The sequence below is a fragment of the Toxotes jaculatrix genome, chromosome 12 (genome assembly GCF_017976425.1).
Source record: "Toxotes jaculatrix isolate fToxJac2 chromosome 12, fToxJac2.pri, whole genome shotgun sequence".
Lineage (NCBI taxonomy): Eukaryota > Metazoa > Chordata > Actinopteri > Toxotidae > Toxotes > Toxotes jaculatrix.
Window position 1 is genome coordinate 11625947 of NC_054405.1, and position 19528 is coordinate 11645474.

General features: G+C 38.1%; 3 protein-coding genes across 4 annotated transcripts; 1 reads left to right on the top strand and 2 right to left on the bottom strand.

The window, feature by feature from the left end:
• The first annotated feature begins 4340 nt into the window (after window positions 1-4340).
• cldn15b (claudin 15b) lies at window positions 4341-7205 on the top strand. Its single transcript, XM_041051880.1, has 5 exons — window positions 4341-4557; window positions 5648-5812; window positions 6684-6765; window positions 6913-7023; window positions 7106-7205. The coding sequence occupies exons 1-5, from the start codon at window positions 4341-4343 to the stop codon at window positions 7203-7205; spliced, it is 675 nt and encodes a 224-aa protein (XP_040907814.1).
• Window positions 7206-8067: 862 nt separating this feature from the next.
• On the bottom strand, window positions 8068-12480 carry sat2b (spermidine/spermine N1-acetyltransferase family member 2b). Of its 2 annotated transcripts, XM_041051764.1 has the most exons (6): window positions 12347-12480; window positions 11802-11853; window positions 10157-10240; window positions 9497-9598; window positions 9294-9334; window positions 8068-9098 (listed from the first exon to the last, which is right to left on the bottom strand). In XM_041051764.1, the coding sequence occupies exons 1-6, from the start codon at window positions 12407-12409 to the stop codon at window positions 8919-8921; spliced, it is 522 nt and encodes a 173-aa protein (XP_040907698.1). In that variant the 5' UTR covers window positions 12410-12480; the 3' UTR covers window positions 8068-8918. The 2 variants fall into 2 exon arrangements, with proteins under 2 accessions (XP_040907698.1, XP_040907699.1); XM_041051765.1 differs by lacking the exon at window positions 10157-10240.
• A 1002-nt stretch (window positions 12481-13482) lies between these two features.
• taf6 (TAF6 RNA polymerase II, TATA box binding protein (TBP)-associated factor) lies at window positions 13483-19456 on the bottom strand. Its single transcript, XM_041050781.1, has 15 exons — window positions 19250-19456; window positions 17498-17655; window positions 17300-17386; window positions 17042-17195; window positions 16892-16948; window positions 16690-16809; window positions 16436-16557; window positions 16164-16241; window positions 15952-16053; window positions 15670-15852; window positions 15217-15291; window positions 15005-15130; window positions 14653-14826; window positions 14262-14453; window positions 13483-14050 (listed from the first exon to the last, which is right to left on the bottom strand). Exons 2-15 carry the CDS (start codon window positions 17651-17653, stop codon window positions 13760-13762), a joined length of 1917 nt encoding a protein of 638 aa, XP_040906715.1. The 5' UTR covers window positions 17654-17655; window positions 19250-19456; the 3' UTR covers window positions 13483-13759.
• Between the last annotated feature and the right edge of the window lie 72 nt (window positions 19457-19528).

Consider the following 19528-nt stretch of genomic DNA (forward strand, 5'->3'; position numbering starts at 1 on the left):
TAGCATGGCCAAAAATTATTAAATGTTGCATTTCACAAGTCCAGCAACTACATAATGGTCCACTATACAAATAAATGATTTTTCAAGCTGCTCTGTGTATGTGTGTGCGTGGTTAAGAGAGAGAGACGGAGAAGGAGACACAGAGAGCTGTAATCTCAGGTATCGATCACACTGATTTATAAGACCAGGTATTAAAGCTGACTTCACCGAAACTCTATCACATACGGTACACAAATACGGACTGTTCAAAGTTACACAAACATCACATGACAGCTTTTACTGAGAGAGCACATTACTAAACCCACACATGAATCATAATCCAAATTTAGTTTCGTGGAGAGCTGCACAAAGGTCTGTTCAATTACATAATATCTTAATTTATTAAAGTCATCTTAATGGACAACCAAAGACTGCTTCATTAACTCATTATTATCGTTTTGTACCTGACTGCAGGTATTGTTGCAAATATTATGTAACATCATGGAAATATGGTGAATCACATCACTGCTTTTTAAATCAATGTAACATTTATGCTTTTACTTGACTTTTCTTTGAAACTTGAGTGTTCACCAATCCCAAGTTTACTAATTAAGGCAGATTAACCCTAATAATAACAATAACAATAACAATAATACATTTTTCAGTCAAATGGGACAGAAAGTAAGTTTTTCAAGATCAAACCCCTTTGTGAGACTGTAGTAAATATTTACATATATTAACTGTTTAAAATGTTTTATGAAATTATAATAATTCTTTAAAGCAGTTTAGCATCTCTCCTCTGAACAGTCAGCTGCAACTAGTCTGCTTTAGAATCTAGTTATAAACTAACTTGGTGTTTAGAAATGAATGAAAGGTTGAAAATCATTACAGTCACAATAAAAACATGCATTTTCTCTTGGCTAAATAGTTGATGTGTCTAACTTCAGTTTCTAATGGGTCTTAATGCCAGTGATGACATCTGGCCACAGCCAGTGTCAGAGGATGAAAACCGAAAAGCCACTTCAGATTTGTTTTAAGTGAACTTTCCCTTTAAGCAGGGAGGTCAATACGGACACAACTGAATAAATATTCCAACTGACTGAGGGAAGGGCAAGGAAATAAAATATTAACAGACAAAAGATTGGGAGTTAAAGCCTGAGTGTCTGTTCAATACTGTAAGTATATGACAGTACTTTGAACCGTGCCTCTGATTACCGGTCGGCAAAAGAGAATTCACATTTGATAAGATACAGACTGTAAATTTTGAGATTGAAGTTTCTCCTAAACAGAGAATTGCTTGACTCAAACAAAGGATAAACATATTTTAAACTGAATATAAAAACTGAATATACAGTGTAAGCACTGAATATAAAATTGTACTGTATAAACATCAATACTTCTAAATCTTGCACTTTTACACACTTAAGTTGCTTTATTATATAGAGACCACCAATTAATTATAAGGGTGTGTTTGAACAACCTGGCCTTTGGCCAGCCTCCTTTAGTTGACAGCACTGTACTGTGTAAACACATTTCAAAAGAACAGACATCATTGTTAAATCTATATGCTCCAGTGCAAAAAATGTATTTACAAAGAACAAGACTTTCAACGCATCTTTTGTCCCGTTGCAGACTCGTTAATGCTTAACCAGTACTAAAATAGACACTTTCTGCCTTCAATAAATCACCCACCAACCACTTTTTACCGAGCTTTCAGTGACTGCTCTGCCCTCTATTCAGTGTTTCCCCACAAGTGTTTGCTTAGCGAACTTGAAATCACCTCCCTAAAATCACAAGCTACCAATTCCTCAAAAGGGGTTTACAGGCAGGAAGATAAGATGATATGAGCAACCAAAAAAAGAGGAATGATACACACAGAGCAAACCTACTGCACAGCATGAACATCACTTCATAAGATGATTCCTAATTATTCAGCACATCATTAATCCTTTCTATGACTGACTAATTTCATCTTTCATATAGTTGTAATACCTTTTGCAATTAATATCACAGTGCTCCTGTAAGGCTTCTTAAAACTATACTACAGAACAAAACAGTGAATTGTTATGTCTCCTGTCTCCTGCAATCAGCGCCAAATGACTCCAGTCTTTTAAACTTTGTCTCATGAATTTAAAGCTGTGAGAGTATCTCTTGCTCCACTGCCAATCAAAAGAGAGGAAAAAGCTCATTGTATACATAGATTTCTATGGTAACGTGCCAGGCACGTGAAATGTCATCAATTTTGGGCGGGAATAGAAGACTTATAATGTAGCTACAGCCAACAAATCAATGTTCAAATTAGTCCAGGTTTGAGTGCATGAGAAAAAAAATCCTGAGTCAGTTCTCTCACTCCCAAAATGTATATCAGATACAGAAGCTGCGAATAGAGCTCCTCACAGAGGCAATATCTATCACATTTTGCTAATTATTAATAGAAAACTACTTTCAAGATGAAAGAGATCATCGAGGTTATAGCACTTTTTCTGGGTTTTGTTGCCTGGATAATGATTTTCATATCACTGCAAGATCAGTATTGGAAAGAATCCACCACAGAAGGCAGCGTCATTACAACCTCCACAATCTATGAAAACCTATGGATGTCTTGTGCTAGTGATTCAACGGGGATCTATAACTGTCGTGACTTTCCATCCCTTTTTGCTCTGCCAGGTAAGTAAAAGTAGAAGTAGTAACTGTATAATGGTGAATTTGTGGTCACTTAATTTGTGTCTGCTGTTAAAACAATGAAAATGTAACTGTTAGTGGTAAATATTAACAAATTGCTTGGGCTTATGTGAATATTTTTCACATTATTCTGTAGGCATTTGAGTTTACAGTTTTCTCTGTTGATTCAGCTGTGTGCAATAGCTGAGTTTGCATTTTATAATCTGTAATGTCATACTGAGAAATGCAGCTTTCTATTCTTTGAGTGAGTGAGGCACGTACGTTTCTTCTTAGAGTCCAGACTATCAGAAAGCCCATCAGATAGACCATTCTTAACAAAACAAAATAAAACAATAAATAAATAAATACCTATGCCATATCAATACATATAACATGCAACATTAGTGCTGTGCTGTGATCTACATGGGTTTGACAAAGTGCAGAAAGCTGTGCGATCCAGTACAATAGCTCTGTAAAGTTTGTGAAACTTGTAATATTTACTTTTGTTGAGGCTGCAAAAAAAGGAGTTGAGTCTATTTTAGGAACATTTATTCTAATGACATAGATTGTTGTAGATTACAGTATATTTTTAGGTGGACAAAGTCTCATTATACAAAAAAATGAAAAAACAAAAAAACCCAAGAACAAACTAAATCAAAAAAACTGAGAAACATTGCAGATATTATTATAGCGCTATAAGATCATCATTAGATTGTACAGGTGCTTCTTTTTCCTCCGTATGAATAATGATATCCATTGTATTTAATGTAATGCATGTTGGACATAGGTTAAACCCTGTCATTTTACACATGGTAATTTCATAATGTATTTAATAAGTGGTTAAGTCAAGCTGTTGCTTATGGAGTGGTATGTCGTTCTTGTTTGGACTGTACACCTAAATCTATACTGTAATACAGTATTACTGTATACAGTAATACACCACTACAAACTACTGTATGCCTTTATAAATGTCCATAAATTTGACACTGGGTAGACTTAAAGCTGTTAAATCAAAAGATTTATTTATTTTTGAGGTCTAAACCATGTGGACTAAAGCAAAGTTTTAGGTCAAACATTTTTTTTGTCAGTATGACCAAAAGGCTGCAGTGGTGCTTTGTGGCCGTGGTAATAGAGGCCTGATAAATGAACAACTCAACAGGTTTATCTCTTGGGCAGCAAACCTGGTCATCTGCAGGTCAGCATGTAGTGATGCACCCTCACCCCTCAGAGCCTTCAGCTTTCCCATCATGCCTCAGACAGAGGGTGAAGTGAGAAGCCAAAACGGGACTCGAATCCCATCAATAACGGTTTGATATTACTGCCACAGTGCTCAAAAGCAAAGGACAAAAGGTGACAAATAGCTTTGAGTCTATAAACCCTAGTAAGCAGGTTTGAAGGTTGGACTTCACCTCTCTGTTGTCCTTTAGGTTGGGTAAACATTTGGAGCCTTTGAAAAGTTTCAATAGAGTTGAGCATAATAGGGGAAATCACAAGTGGGCTATTTGTAATTAATGATTGATTTGCAGTTTTCTGTAGCATCTTAGCTTGGGGGTTGCGGGAATTGGTCCGGCACACAGAGACTGTGGGGCCAACAAAACCACACGTTTGTGCTGGAAGACAGCTCTGAGAGTCAACGTTTGTATAAAGTGTTTCTCTCTCTGGATAACTCTACACGGGTTGGACAGAAGAAACAAGGAAATATGAATGCGATAGTGGAAGCTTTTGCCTTCTTTCTGGGCTTTCTGGGCTGGCTGATGGTTGGGGTCGCCCTTCCAAATCGATACTGGAAGGTCTCCACTGTGGACGGTAACGTTATTACCACATCAACCATCTATGAAAACCTATGGATGTCCTGTGCAACTGACTCTACAGGAGTTCACAACTGCCGGGATTTTCCATCTTTGCTCGCTCTTAATGGTATGTGGCCAACACGACAGGTGTTTTATTAGTACTGATGACTACTTATCAGGCTTAAATACTAATCCACCCAGACAAGGAATGAGATTTTGAAGACTGTAGCAAACAAGAAAGACTTTACTCTTTGAGCAACTTAGTATAAAAGTTGTGTGGGGATAATCCCTTTTGTAACGAAGCACTTAAATAAAAAAAAGCAAAAACCAAATCATAGTTCATCTCCTGTGTGTAAAGGAGTAACCGTGTAATGGACAATAAAACCGTTTGATCTTCAAGGACTCACTGGATCCAGGCCAACAAAGGAGAACTGTCTATTCTATTGTTTTCTTAAACATGACCTTATAGTACTTTCAAAAACCTTTAAGGAACCTACTATTGTACTTGCTATAATCAGTAGTAGATAGGGGTAATATAACGTAAGACATGATAAGATGAGAGAGGATAAGTACAAGTGAAGCCAAATAAATAGATGAACTCATAAAATAATAAAAAAAAAACTTTAAACTGATCTTGTAGAACTAGTATTGATTTAAATTTGTTACAGTATGTTTCTCAGTTTACCTATAGGTATCAATTTAAACATATATATATATATACACACACACACGCACACACGCACACACACACACACACACGCACACACACACACACATACACACACACACACACACACACGCGTAAATATTTACCACGAACATTTTTCAGTGATACAACAGATATGAAAGTCTAAACACCTTCTTGGTGTCAGTTATAGTCAAGTGGCAGACTTTTCTATATCACATAGTCATTTTGATTAGTACTCAAAAAGAACCACCATCAGATGTCCAGCCCTCATCTTATCAAAGGCAGAAATATACTCTCTAGTTTCTGTGCAGATATGTATACCCCTGTTGTGATAAGATGAGAGACTGATAGGGTTGATACATGAGTGAGGAATCAAACCTGTTTGCTCACCTTTAGGTAAGTGAGAATCCTAAAACTACTGAGGTACATACAACAGGGAGATATGAAATGCTTGCATTGAAAATGTTTTAAGGGAACACATTATTTTAAGCAAGGTGCATTATTGTATTTTTTTCATGTCCACACACAGGGTACATTCAGGCCTCCCGGGCACTGATGATTGCTGCCATTGTGTTTGGGACATTTGGGCTTGTGGCAACTCTCGTGGGAATGCAGTGCTCAAAAATAGGAGGAGAAAACTACGTCCTGAAGGGGAGGATTGCTGCAATCGGAGGAGTGTTCTTTTTACTACAGGGTAAAGATGTTAGGATGGATGTAATGGCCATGTAACCAAAAAAAAAAAAAAAAAAGGAATTTTGTCACATGATAAATTGAATTGAAACACCCAGAGAGGTAAACATGTCTGATAATCCAAACTCTGTGTACTGAAGACAAGCTATCAGAAAATGGTTCACCAGTTCAAAAGGTTATCCCTACTCTAACAAACCTGCTGATGCACAAAAGCCTGCCTTTACCAAAGGCCGTGGGATTGTCAGAATAGCTCACACTACGTAAAATCGAAAAAGTTATGCAGACCAACATAAAACAAAAGGCAAAAACAGACTGTCATCAAGACCTACATTACAGCCTATAGCATATACTGTAGCTATGTTGCCTGTAGAATTGTAGAAAACACAATGTCAGTTTATTAAAATTACTCTTACAACTTATTGTAATTTAATTTGAGACATGTTTAAATTGTATTACCATGTTTTTTTAATCTTATTTACATAGTAATCGTTTTCCATTAAGATACCTTCCAGAAAAGAACGAGTAGAGTGGTTACACAGGATTAGCGACTTAACATTGCAACAAGCTGATTTATGTAGTCACTAGCTGGTACCTATTCCTCATATCATTCGGCCTCATTAATAATAGTCAAAAGCTTGCAAAAGATAGTTTTAGCCTCATGAACAGCCCCTCAGACCTCAGCTGACTTCAGGATTAAGATATTCAGTGTCACTCCTACAATGGCTTTTCTCTTTATCAGTCTAAATCATCTATACAAACCCAGAAAAAGTTTTATTATTATTCATTTCATCATATCTTAGCTTGTAACTATGTGCATTATTTGCACTGGATAATGTCCCACTTGACTAAAGTAAACAATGTTTTGTGTTTTGTAGGGCTTTCCACCATGATTGCTGTGTCTTGGTATGCAGCCAACATCACACAACAGTTCTTTGACCAGTTTTACCCAGGGACCAAGTAAGTCAATACAAACGTCATCAATATCTCATTGAGTTGAAAGAAGTGGAACAACAGCTGAATGGCACAGAGTGATGCTGTTGTTTACTGTGGATTCAATGATTAAATGAACACTTAAAAAAAAAAAAAAATGTTCTTGCATCACAGGTACGAGATTGGGGAGGGCCTGTACATCGGCTGGTCTTCAGCCACACTTGCATTATGCGGAGGTTCATGCCTGTTGTGTGCTTGCAAAGTCAAAACACCAAATGAAAAAATGTGAGTAACTGTTTGATATTAATCTACTAGGTCTAGGAAAACTGATGCACATCCTCCTTACTGAAACATGTCTTTTTTTTAGACCATATCCATACCAACCACCCTCCAGAGGACACATGCTGCCAAGTGTGGCAACGTCTCAGTCTGTGCCAAGCAACTACGGGAGAAATGCATATGTCTGATTGTTATTGCGTAGCAGGGAAAGCCGGCTGAGTTGGAGTCAATTCACCAGACTGATTGTTTTGAGAGAAAAGGAACAGCGTTTACTATTTTGAGTGAACTATGAGAGGGGCAGCAATGGAAATCAGATTTATGATCACTGTATAGTGGTTTAACAGCATTACCTTTAATTTGATTTGGGGATTTATTGGCTTTATCCAATCTGAACCTTTTAGGGAAACGCATTTCATGCATAGCAGTTTGTGTTGTTCATATAGTGTGAAAATTGCTTTACTATTCCAGCCTATACTAACTTGCTGTGGGCTTACCAATGGTTAATCTTCAGATAACCTTAAGCTTTTCAACAATTAATTGTGTTCAAGTTTTTAAAGTTTGTGTTATTATATAAAGTGTGGTAATCATTTGTTTTATATCCATGTATCCTAAACCTGCTGCAGGTTTTCTGGTTGAGAAAGATGAGAGGTGCAACATATTCAGAATAATCCTGTCACCCATGGTGGATAACCATCCAGTTTGTTTGTCTATAGAAAGGTTACAAGCTCTAAAAGCTCCTCTCTCAGGGAAATAATACTGCAATCAGCTTGATCAACAATCTGACTGCTCTTAAAGGAAACACACCTTCTAAGTGCAGGTTTTCAGTAAAATATATCCACAATAAGATTCTGTGACTTTTGACTGTGCAGTAGCCATGAGGGAAATCTGTCATTTTAAACTCGTTACTCTAACCAGTAATAGCTGTAGTAACACCAGGTGTTTCACCCAGTGTGGTTTTATTTTCATTCCCACCTATGAACCAAAACACTTGAGTAAAAGGGTTGAAACAAATGGAAACATAGCATTTGTAGGTTTTATGCATTTCTTTTTTGTGTTTATTGCATATTAAATGTAATGTCATAGTTTTCTTATGGGCAATAGTACACATGTTCCTGTGGTTGAGATGTGTGATGTTTTATATGCAATTAAATATCATTTTAGTTTGCAGTAAACCTTGAGAATTTTGATGAAGGATTATGATTTTTGTTAAAGTGTGAAAAACACAGTTGTTGAGCAATATTACTTATAAAAAATATATAACACCAGTTCTTGTGTACAAATAAAGGAGTTTTGGGTTACAGAGCTTGTTTGCACATCATCCTTTCCTTTGACTCCATTAACAAACAGAAAACTGACTGTATGTCCCATTTAGTCACTGCATTCCCTGACAGCTCAGTCACACTTGAGTTGACAAATGAAATCATGTACATGCCTCTGACTTTGAGTCTACCTCGTGTAGATTGTCATAGGCATCAGTGTACAGACCAAGCAGAATTATTAAGTGGGGGGAAAAGCGAGTTCAACATGCCACCTGCTGGAAAGATATGGTGTCACATCTGGGACTGGGTTTATTCAGGTCAGACTGCATTGTGCTGCTGGGAAGCCAAAGTCTTAACCCAGCATCATCTGATCCCATAGATTTTAAACATTTCAGGGTTGGGCTGTGTCTACTTTCATCATAAGTTCAAATGTAATTTAATGAAATTAGGATATTATATTTATAAATCATATGTAGGTCCTAGTGGGTATGATTGGCTTTAAATTAGGATAAAATCATGTTAAACTGTGAGAAAGTCTAGTGAAGCTACAGTGAAGCTTATTTTGGCATTGGGCTACAAAGGGTGAACGTTTCCAGCAGAAAAACCAGACAGATCCAATGATTATTTTCCTTAGAAAAACGACTAATCTTTCGGTGCTTCATTTGCTAAATTGTCCAGGTTCTGCCCATCAAACCGTATAAAGTGCCAGCCTTCACTGACGGTGAGGTCCTGAGCTCCTTTGGCAGCATAGAAATCTCGAGTGGGAGTATTCCAGTTCAACACGGACAACTGCAACCGCACGCACTGCTTCTTTTTACCCACCTAAGCAAACAAAACAAGTGCTGTAGTTAATCGCGCATTGTTACCTCTCCATCACACCGGACAGCTGGTCTTACACAAGAATCAACAACATTTTCATTTCAAAAGACTTAAAAAAATCCCTTTTATGTGCTACTGCACCACAACTATTACTATTCCTACAAAATGATGCTTAAATAGTGAACAGGACATTCTTACCTCAGCAACTTTGCTCAGTAAACCTTTCCCAATGCCATTTCCTGCAGAACAAAAATGAAAATGATTTTACTTGGGTACAAAAACATTTTGTAAAACAGGTAAATTAAGAGCACTGCACATATAAAGGAAATGTGATTAAAGATAGCGTGTAAGGAATCAATTACACAATACAGCAAATTTTTATTATATTATATATATTTTACCTCTGAATTCTGGCATTACATACAGATCCTCCAAATATACTGATCGTCCCTTCCATGTACTGTAAGTGTAAAAGTAAAGGGCGTATCCCACAACTGTGAATCCTATATGGACAGAAGACACAAGCCGTCAAAAAGGCAAACAGGAAGAAAACCTGAAAAATGCGCATGAGTCTGGAATTTAAAAATGGAGACTGAATTTCAAATCTGGGGTCAATATAACCATCATTAAACTGCACACACATGTGCATGGATTGTTACTAATGTGACAGATCATTACTGCATATAAGGCTGATGCATGTGAATTAGAACTTGTGAGACAACTGAATCAATTTACCACTGACTATGTGTATATGTGCAGTGCAATGGGCTGTCAACACTGAGAAACCTCTATTCATTGGTAAATATTTCCTTTGTCAATGAGCGAGGATTATGCTTCTTTTCTCAAGTGCACCAACCCTTATCAGTTTCAGCTGTGAGAAGAAACAGAAAACTACACCTGACACTGCTGATTTATGAGGTGGCACAGGAATGGTGGATACCAAATAGGCATATCTCAACAGCGAGGGCACAGACCTTTTATTATCTGTGTAAGATGCCGACAAGTTCAAAGCCAACTGACAAGGAAGACCACAATCAACAAGGCCTTGATCCACACTTTACCTCCTTCTGATTTATGCCCCTCGGGTACTTCTGCGACGAGACATTCAAAGAAGGGATTCTGGCAGAAACCGTCACGCTCCAGTTCTAAAGTAAAACAAGACAGATAACCTGACTTATTATAGGTTATCTTAGCTTTCATCAGTATCAAAAATGACGTATCAAAACAATTAATATTCAAGACACTTGAAGAAAAATTCAAAGTTTTTACAACTTGGCTCTTATTTAATAATAACAGCTAAGATCTAGGCTTCCACTGTCTCCACTATCTCAGACTTTTGCATCTAAATCTTTCGGTCTTATCCCAATCAAGCTGTTTAATGGTAATGTAATGCTGAATGCATTTACTACCTCATAAAACATTTGCAAAGCCATCTCCTAAATGCTTCAAACCTGCATCGGGTTGAAGTCTTCTTCTATTCCTCTCTTACTGGCACACTGCCACCCATAAGGCATATCACACCATCACCAGCCGTTGATATAAATTATCTTTACTCAGGCAGAAGTGTTTATTGTGTCATGCTAGTGCTTGCTGACTTGTGAGCATCTTGGTTAAAAAAAAAACACAAGCTAACCAAACTGGGGACCAAGCCCATCAAAACACAGCTCTACAGCGCTGCGGGTGGTCAAAAACTCCACAGGATACCACTGCTGTATGCATTGTAAACATCACAGTTACACTGTAGTGGCAGTGGTAGTAGTATGTATGTATGTTAACCGCTGCTTTCCAAAGAGACACACAGTACTCAAGAAACATACAACTCATGAGAAAATCAGAAGGGAAACTAGCTGCATTAAGTGTAATTCAAACAAGAACGCAACTTCCATTATAAATGATAAACAGTAGGAAGAACTGCTGCTGAGCCTGCCCACCCTCATAGCCACATTTTAAAAGTTTTCCCCTGAGGGATGTGATCAAATCCACCAAAGATTAAGCACTGCTGAACTCACCTCCGCTCCTGCTTATGAAACTGACTGTCATTTCATCACTGTAACTGATTAGTGCACTCCATTTATCATTACCCATGTCTGAACAATAAGTCTTAACTGCTCCATAATAACTCATCTCACACTGCACATTGTAACTATACATTACTATACACACACACTGTGCGACACAAAGGGAGTCAGTAACAGTAGCATTGGTTTGTAAATCAATGCTACTGTCACTGACTCCCATGGTTGTACTATACAACTTTTTTAGCAGCAGACTTTGACATATCACAGCAGGAAAAAACACAGGCTTACATATAAACTTTACCAATAGGATCATCCATTAAGTTTTGTCAGGTTCTGTGCATGATGCCTCACTGGTATGGCTTTCTGGGACACTGAGAAATTGTTAATTAATGTTAGCAGTTTCACCTGAGTTTTTACCTGCCCAAAATGTCTGCTGTGAAAGAGGACTAAAGCCATGCGGAGTAATGAATGTACTATTATCTGTGTGCGTCACTACACAGCTGTTCAAAAACAAAGTCATAAAACGTTCCCTCATATTCTGCCTGTCAGTCGATGGTCTTTTAGGATACTGTCCAGTATTACAATGAATAAACATGTAACATTGATACATTTTGCAAGACACAATAATCATAATAATCCTATACGTTTTCTTAACCAAGTTTTGGTACAAGTTCAGTAAGCTACCTACCTTCATGCGATATCTTCACTTGATCTGGCATTTTTTCATAAACCGCCAGCTCCTGAAAAACAACATTTTATAAAGTTATGTGTGAATGTATATGTATATACATTATGCATTATGTGCAAGCCTTATAGCAATGTTGCTCTTTAAAGGAAATGCAAGGTTTGGAATGATGCTGCTTATTTTGTAAAACAATATAAATATTGTAAAACAATATAAGCAGAAGTTTTGGGTAGAATTTTTGCACAAAATCGCCTCATGTAAACCACAGACTGTAAACACGGGAGATAAGGGCGCACGTTCTGACGTCAAGAAAAGGGGGAAATAACGTCGCACACTCTGACGTTACAAGCCCACAGCTCCATTTTACGCGTCTCTACGTCAAAATTTAAATAGGAGTTTCTTAAGATTTTAACCCTGGAATGAGTTTGACAGAAGGTCCTTTGTCAGTGACCGGCAACGCAGTTTGCGTGTGCACGAAAGGCCAAAACGCACAGACAAGGCAACATTAAACAAACAAAACGTGTACGTGTGGACCAGGTAACACTCACCATTATCATTCTCGATACGTCTTTGCAGTCTTCTTTTGTTGCAGCGCGTATTTTGAAATCCATGGCTTAAAAAACTGAGTTTCGACTATCCTTGTCGACCACAGTCCACCTGTCTCAGACAACCACAAATTTTACCGCGTGGACTACACGGCTCAGGAAACGATTCCGATGCCGTCATTTTGCTTTCAAAATAAAAGGTACAAAAGTCGCGTTTCACACCAAACTCCATACTACATTATGTACTATTACAAAATACACTTTGATTATTCACATCACAGTGCTTAGTGGGAGTCACATTTACTCAAGCACTGTGCTCAAGTAAAACTCTTTAGCCTTCTTGAGTATTTCCATTTTGTACAACTTTATAGTACTACATCTCAGATAGAAATACTGTGCTTTTTTTACCCCACTGCATTTATCTGACAGGTGTCGACGCAAGTTGCTGGTTACTTTTCAAAATAAGACTTTACATATAAAACATGAAATAAGCTTAAATTAAATATGGTTATTTTGGATTTTACACACTAACAGTTTAAACAGTAGTTAAAACTTCACTTCGACAAACTCCACCAGTGAAGTGCCACTTGCACATTAGTGCAATAGTATCAACCATCCAACTGTATTTAATATGGCATTCACAGGAGTCATTTTTATGTATTTGCCGCATTCTTTCACTTTTGATGCTTTAACCACATTCCGCTGATGCTTGTTAACTTTTACTTTTTGAATGTGGGGATTTTACTTGGAGTATTTTCACACTGTAGTATTGATACTTTTGCAGGTGTTACAGGCGTTTTTCCTCTTTTTGTGAGCTTTGACCCCACTAATGGGGTTTACATTGCCAGTTGCAAAGACAAATGTAGCAGCAGTTTGAGCAGTTACTGATAATAAACATTCTACTAGAACTCTGAAGAACATGTTAAAAATCTACAGCATACCTAATTTTTCTGCAAATTTGACAGGTTTTGAAATATCTATTCACTTAATAAACATTATTGTATTGACAACACTTAATAAACAATGAAAACTGCTGATGACAAACATACTAACAATGAATATTAGAATGTTCTATATTAGAAAAATAATTTCTTAAAAACTATAATATAAACTTGAAAAACACATTCAGATAAAAGGAATTCATACAAAATCTGATTTATTTTAGAGTAAAAAAAGAACATGAAATCAATTAGAATATAAGCCGAAACATTACAGATCTCACAGACTGACCTCGGTTTTCATTGGGCATTAACATATTTACAATGTCTGGTCACATTTGCTCTTAAATCATTCAAGAGTTCAGATATTCCCCCTCATACCACTCCAGAGTTTAACCCTTTGAGTTCAGCCCAAACAAACCTCCTCGTGTGTTCAGCTGCACCAGCATGGTAAAAATCTCCACTACCTATACAAGTCTCAGTGTGGCGACTGTGTGCTCGCTCCGGGAGACTCGGACCGTTCTATCTTCATCCCTGCTTCTAGTGAGGTTGAGGAAATTGAGCTTGGTAGAACAGAGCTCTTAGGTTCCAAAGAGGAAGAGGCAGACGAGGGCAGAGATACCACTATGTACTTCTGCAGAGGCCGTGAACCTGTCAGTCCAGGGCCACTGCCAGACTCCAGTTTTACCAACGGCTGCAAGGTTGAAGTGGCACTGGGAACAGTGCTAGTTACTGGTGAAGCCGACTGGGAAGAACTGAGGGTGATTACCTGAAGGGAAGACACAAAGAGAGATGTAAATTCATACTCTGGGGAGTTGTGGATTTTACAGAGAAGAGTTTAAGTAAATCCAATCAAGTTAAATTCCAGACCTCTGAATGTTCACACCACTCACACAATTAAAATAAATGTAGGCATTTTGTATTTCTGTTGCTGTAGAGCACTATTTTTAGGAGTGTTAAATTGAAAAAAATCTAACTACCTGTTGAGTTGAGGCGGCTCCTGCACTGGTTGCCATGACAATGTACTTTGTTGCCGGGGGAGATGGCTGTGATGGGGTACCTGGTCGAGGGGACATCAGGGTGAGGGAGCTTGGAACCTTAATGATGCTGGGAGTGCGAGGACCTGTCGACCCACTTAACCCACTTTGTGAGACTGAGAGAGTGGGACGAGGCTGCGAGAAAAAGTCATGATTCATTGTAGAAAAGCTGTTTACAAGTTTAGTAACATATGTCATACTGCAGTGCTTCACACTGACTCTGAACTGAAAGGGTGAGGCCTACATGGTATTTTTTATACTTACTGTTGCCTTTTCTTAAACTTTTCACATTCATTTTTTTAGTATTTACAATTTCATCATGTATTAAATGTACCTGTGTGATTGTTAATGTGGTTCTGTTGACTTGTTGAGCTTGGAGTGCTGCTTGAGTCCTAGCTTTTATTACATGGGAACAGAGCATGGGTCCGAGGTAACCGTAGTCTGTCCGATACTGCTCCACGTTGTCAGGCTGAGGTCGTATCTTGGCAATAACACTTGCGCAGTGTTTCTTTGGGGAGAAAAAAAAAAATACACACACATTTTGTATGTATGAAACGTAAGTACTCAACAAAAGCAAATTAAACAATGACTGATGAATGTCCTGTTGTTTTAGTTTACAGATGTATCAGTCTGTGAGAAGCTGTCTACTTTCAGATGTATAATAATCACAGAACTTCATTTATTACCAGTAAGAGGCTTTGCACATGGTCAGCTCCTATCTTATCAATATTGGAGACCACCGGTCCATCCATCACTGCTTTGATGCGAGCGCCCTCTACAGCAAGGCGAGGAAGGATCAATGTCTTAATCACCTACAAAGGAAAAAATCTGGGTGTTGGTGTCGACTGAAAAAGCGTGAAAATGATAAAAGACTCATGAAAAACAGAATCACACTCACATCAGCCCCCAGTTCAGCGAGTCCAGCGATGCAGCCATAACGTGTCGTCCACTGGGTTTTGTCATCCAACCAACTCTGAGGAAATGCATTAGTTAGGTTTAGTATGTGAGGTATTTTTAAACTGTGGTGTCAAAGTCAAATTCAAGGGTAACTTTTATCCTCCAAGAATTTTATCACCCCAAACATGCAGTATCTCGGAAAAGGAAAAACAAACATTCTAAATACTATCAGTGAGAATTTGTTTTACCATTTTTTAGGCCAGGAAACTTAGTTATTTAAAAATTCAACTTATCAATCATTAACATTTCAAATAATTAAAGACACAAACAACATGATCAGAGTGATATCTGGTTATCATGGGAACCGTGTAAATGTGGTTACTTGAACTATATGTTTTACTGGTTAACAAAACTTGTCTTAGCCTTAATATTTACTGGAAACTCAAAAACTCACCTTAGTAAAGGTCTTGGTAATGCGGGACTGGATGTTGTTGGTTGTCGTACTGAAGGTTTTACAACTTTGGGCCATGAGGCGAGCGGCAAAGTCTCGCAAAGCCCAGTGGTTGTCAACATCTGGTCGCAAACACAGCTGCTTACTCACAATACATGTCACCACTGCTGGGATGAGCTCATGCAGCTACAAACACAGATGGAAAAATATATTAGAATTAAGTCCTTGGTGAAATAAGCTGCTTCAAAAAGAGAACACAATATTTTGTTTGTTTTCTTTACTCACGTATTTCTCCAAATACAGGGTGGGGTTGTCCATTAGAGCTTTGACCATCCGCATTAGATAAATCAGCAGAGCCAAATTGTTTTGCACCACGTTTACACGAACCTTTGAGGAGCGCATAAAATCATCACCTTTAGTAAATGATATGACTGGGTATTCTATACAAGATGAGCAGTATTTCAGAACATTAGAAAAAAACTGGAAAAGATACTCACTCCTTCAGAAATAAATGTGCTGAATCTTGGAAGCATCTGATATAGTCCAGGATCTGTAGCAATACTCTGCAGAGCTTCCTGAATGACACAAGAGGAAAGATGTATCAGACAAAAGCAATAAAACAATCATTTGTCATTATGCTATAACTGCACTGACAATTTCCTTTTAGCTGAGAAGTGATACTTTACAAGCTGATTAATCAAAACCACTATGTGATCATTCAGCACGTACACAATAAACAATAGTTAACACACAGGCAAGCAGGACTTACAGCTCTCTTGGCTTCACAGGAGCCAACACACGCTTCTGTGATCTCCTTGTAGTAGAGCTGCTGTTCCACAGACAGTTCATGAGTGCTGCGTGGCTTCAACCGTATTAGACCCTTCTCCTTTCCTGAAAGACAAAGACACAAACATGAGATGGTGTCAAAGATAATCATAAAGAATTATGGAGGGGGAGTCGTGTGGGGACACAGGAGAATAAAAACGGTTAATTTTCATATAACACAAGACACAAGATACTGACCTTTGCCATCAGCAGCCTTTGCTCCCTGACTCTTGCCTTGAATTGTAGCTTCTTCCTCCTGACCAGGTTTGACCACTTTGAGGGGCTCTGTAGATTCAGCTTTTTGTTGCTCTTTTGGTGCTGAAACATATTAAATATAACTTAATGCTAAGTTTGTCCTTTTTTTGCATTTCAAGAGAAGAAAATTTTAAACAGGGCTCACCTGGTGGTGGATTTTCTGGAATAGAAGGCTGCACCCCTTCAATACTTAACCAGTGGGCTATGGATCAACATAAAAATGTGATGTATGAGCATACATAGTCAAAACAAGACAATACAATATCCAAGTATGTAATATTGATTATCTGGGTACCTTTGAGAGACACGTCTAGTGGAACTCTGGGGAGCGGTGTGTTTATAATGTCACTGAGGTCGACTTCCCTTTCCTCATAGAAATGAAGCTCTCTTCCACCACCACTTGCAAAGCGAAAAGGGATAAACTCTTGCGACTGGAACCCATACAGGGGCTATAACGAGAGGGATTTACTTAGAATGCAGAAAGAAGAAAGAAAAGAAACCAAAGCAAAAGACCCACTTTGTGCTTTCCTTAAGTTTACAAGTTCTCTCTTACCTCCACATTTTTAAGTTTGAGAGCATTATCTATGTCATTGGTGGTTAATTTACGTCTCTTTCCATGATGCATGAATTTGAGGGCATCCTATGTAAAAAGGAGAAAAAAAAAATACAAAGCGCATGTATCAGATATGACATAAAACTTTTTTTTACAGACCCACAAACAAAATGTTTGCTTCAATCATCTGTGATTTACCTGGGCAATTTCTTTTATTCTGTAGCTGACTTCCTCACTTATGGCTATGCAGCTCTCTTCCTGTAACTGCCCCACTCCAACAGACTCTGCCATAGCTTTCATGGACTCTGTGGGCAGGATGACTGAACACTGCTTCTGCCGTCGTTCCTCCGCCATAGCTAACAAAGAACACAGGTGCACACGTACAACAAAGTTCACACAGATGCATAGCCCTTATTCAGAATTTCTTTGGTATAACAACTATCAGTTTTAGAATATTTGAATGGTTGACTGTCAGTAACAGTCACTCAATGGGTCTGAAGTCACACTCAATGCCAAATATTTGCTCTTTCGTGCTTCTTAATGATTTGGTGTTTTTCTTTGTCACACATGACAGTAAACTGAATGTCTTTGGATTCTAGGCTGCTGGTCTGACAAAAGAAGACACCTGAAGACATCACTTTCATCATTCATCTATTACAATTTCACTATTTACTGTCACTGTATAGACAAAACAATTAATTGATTAACATAAATAAATAATTTGAAAATATATGTGTCTGCTTTTGTATATTATGTGATGGTTCAACTAATGTTATGTGAGTCTATAGTCTATTTCTATGGACATGACTCTGCTAGTAGCAGTGCATCATTAGTCCCCTTCCATCCAATGTAAATATGAGAAAGAGCTTGTCTAATATTTTTCAACAACATGACACAGCTATACATCTGCCAAGAGCAGGCGAAAACTTAGTGTTCATGCAAGAGGAGCACTACTGAGGGAACGCCACACATCACAGATAGAGCCACAGCTTTCCATGGCTGAATGTTAAACTGCAGCTCTGTGGGACAATGACAAAAAAAGTAAGTCAATGTTGAAAACGCCTTGTATGGCATCTCAGCCAGTAGGTGCTAGGGGGCATGTAGCAAACTCAAATACACAACTTGAAAATGGGCCTGATAAGAACAAAACTACATTTATTGGTCATCAGTTTCAAATGCTGCATTGAAATTCCGCCAAAAACAGAACGTCAGCAAAACACAATATCCCCACTATGAAGCCTGGTGGTCACAGCTTCATGCTGTGGGATGATTCTCTAACATGCCCCGGAAGGCATGTCGGCATAAGGTAACATGAATCCGACAGGAAAACAATCGCAAACGTAAAGCCTGACGCATTCGGCAATGGTTTCACAACAATAACGTTTGTCTTGGAGCGGTCCAGACCAAATCACAAATGATTCTTAAAATGTCACTGTATTTGTATCTGAACTTAATCAATTAATCATGCAACATGATGAGGGAGGTATATAGACTGAACGCTGAGATTTCTGCAGTCGATGTCCCAATTAAATAACTTAGGAGCATACTAGTAAGTTAAATATAGACACACTGACAATACGCAATCTTTTCTGTAATCGGTGATACAAATCCCGATCATATCCACTCTGCTTCAGAGTTGTAAAACATGAAAAAAACGCACGCTTTTAAGAGGTTTTCAGTGCACACTTCATGTGTGTCAACAAACACACTGAGCTGCACAGAAAGCGGGTTAACCACTGTCGGAATAACAACCAACAAGCTACATGCCACACACCAGTCACATTAAAAGTATATTCATTCAAACGCAACAGCTTCATTGCGAAATAATTTTAGGCGTTAATTTTAAGGCTTTTGGCGATGGCATATTTCTTTAATATTAACTTACACTGCGCTAAATTTGTTGTATGTTAGCTTGCATGCTAGTAACTTAGCTTCCGTTGACGTTTTTACCTGTGCGAAGTTGTCCTCTCCTTTTTGAGTTCAAGCAGGAACTTTTACGAATAGAAACCGTCACTGATGAGATTTGCAGCAGTGATTATTTCGCAAAGCTAATTCTTCTCTGTGAATATCCATTTCTTGATATAAATAAGTAACTAATTCACGGATAGCAGTTGGGACCTCGGTTCGTGAATTAGCGCTTGTATTGCATCGCCATTTTGAGTCACGTTCCGGTTGTATTATCGCGAGATTACAAGCCAGGTCATCGAGTAGCTGCCTCAAATTTATTGA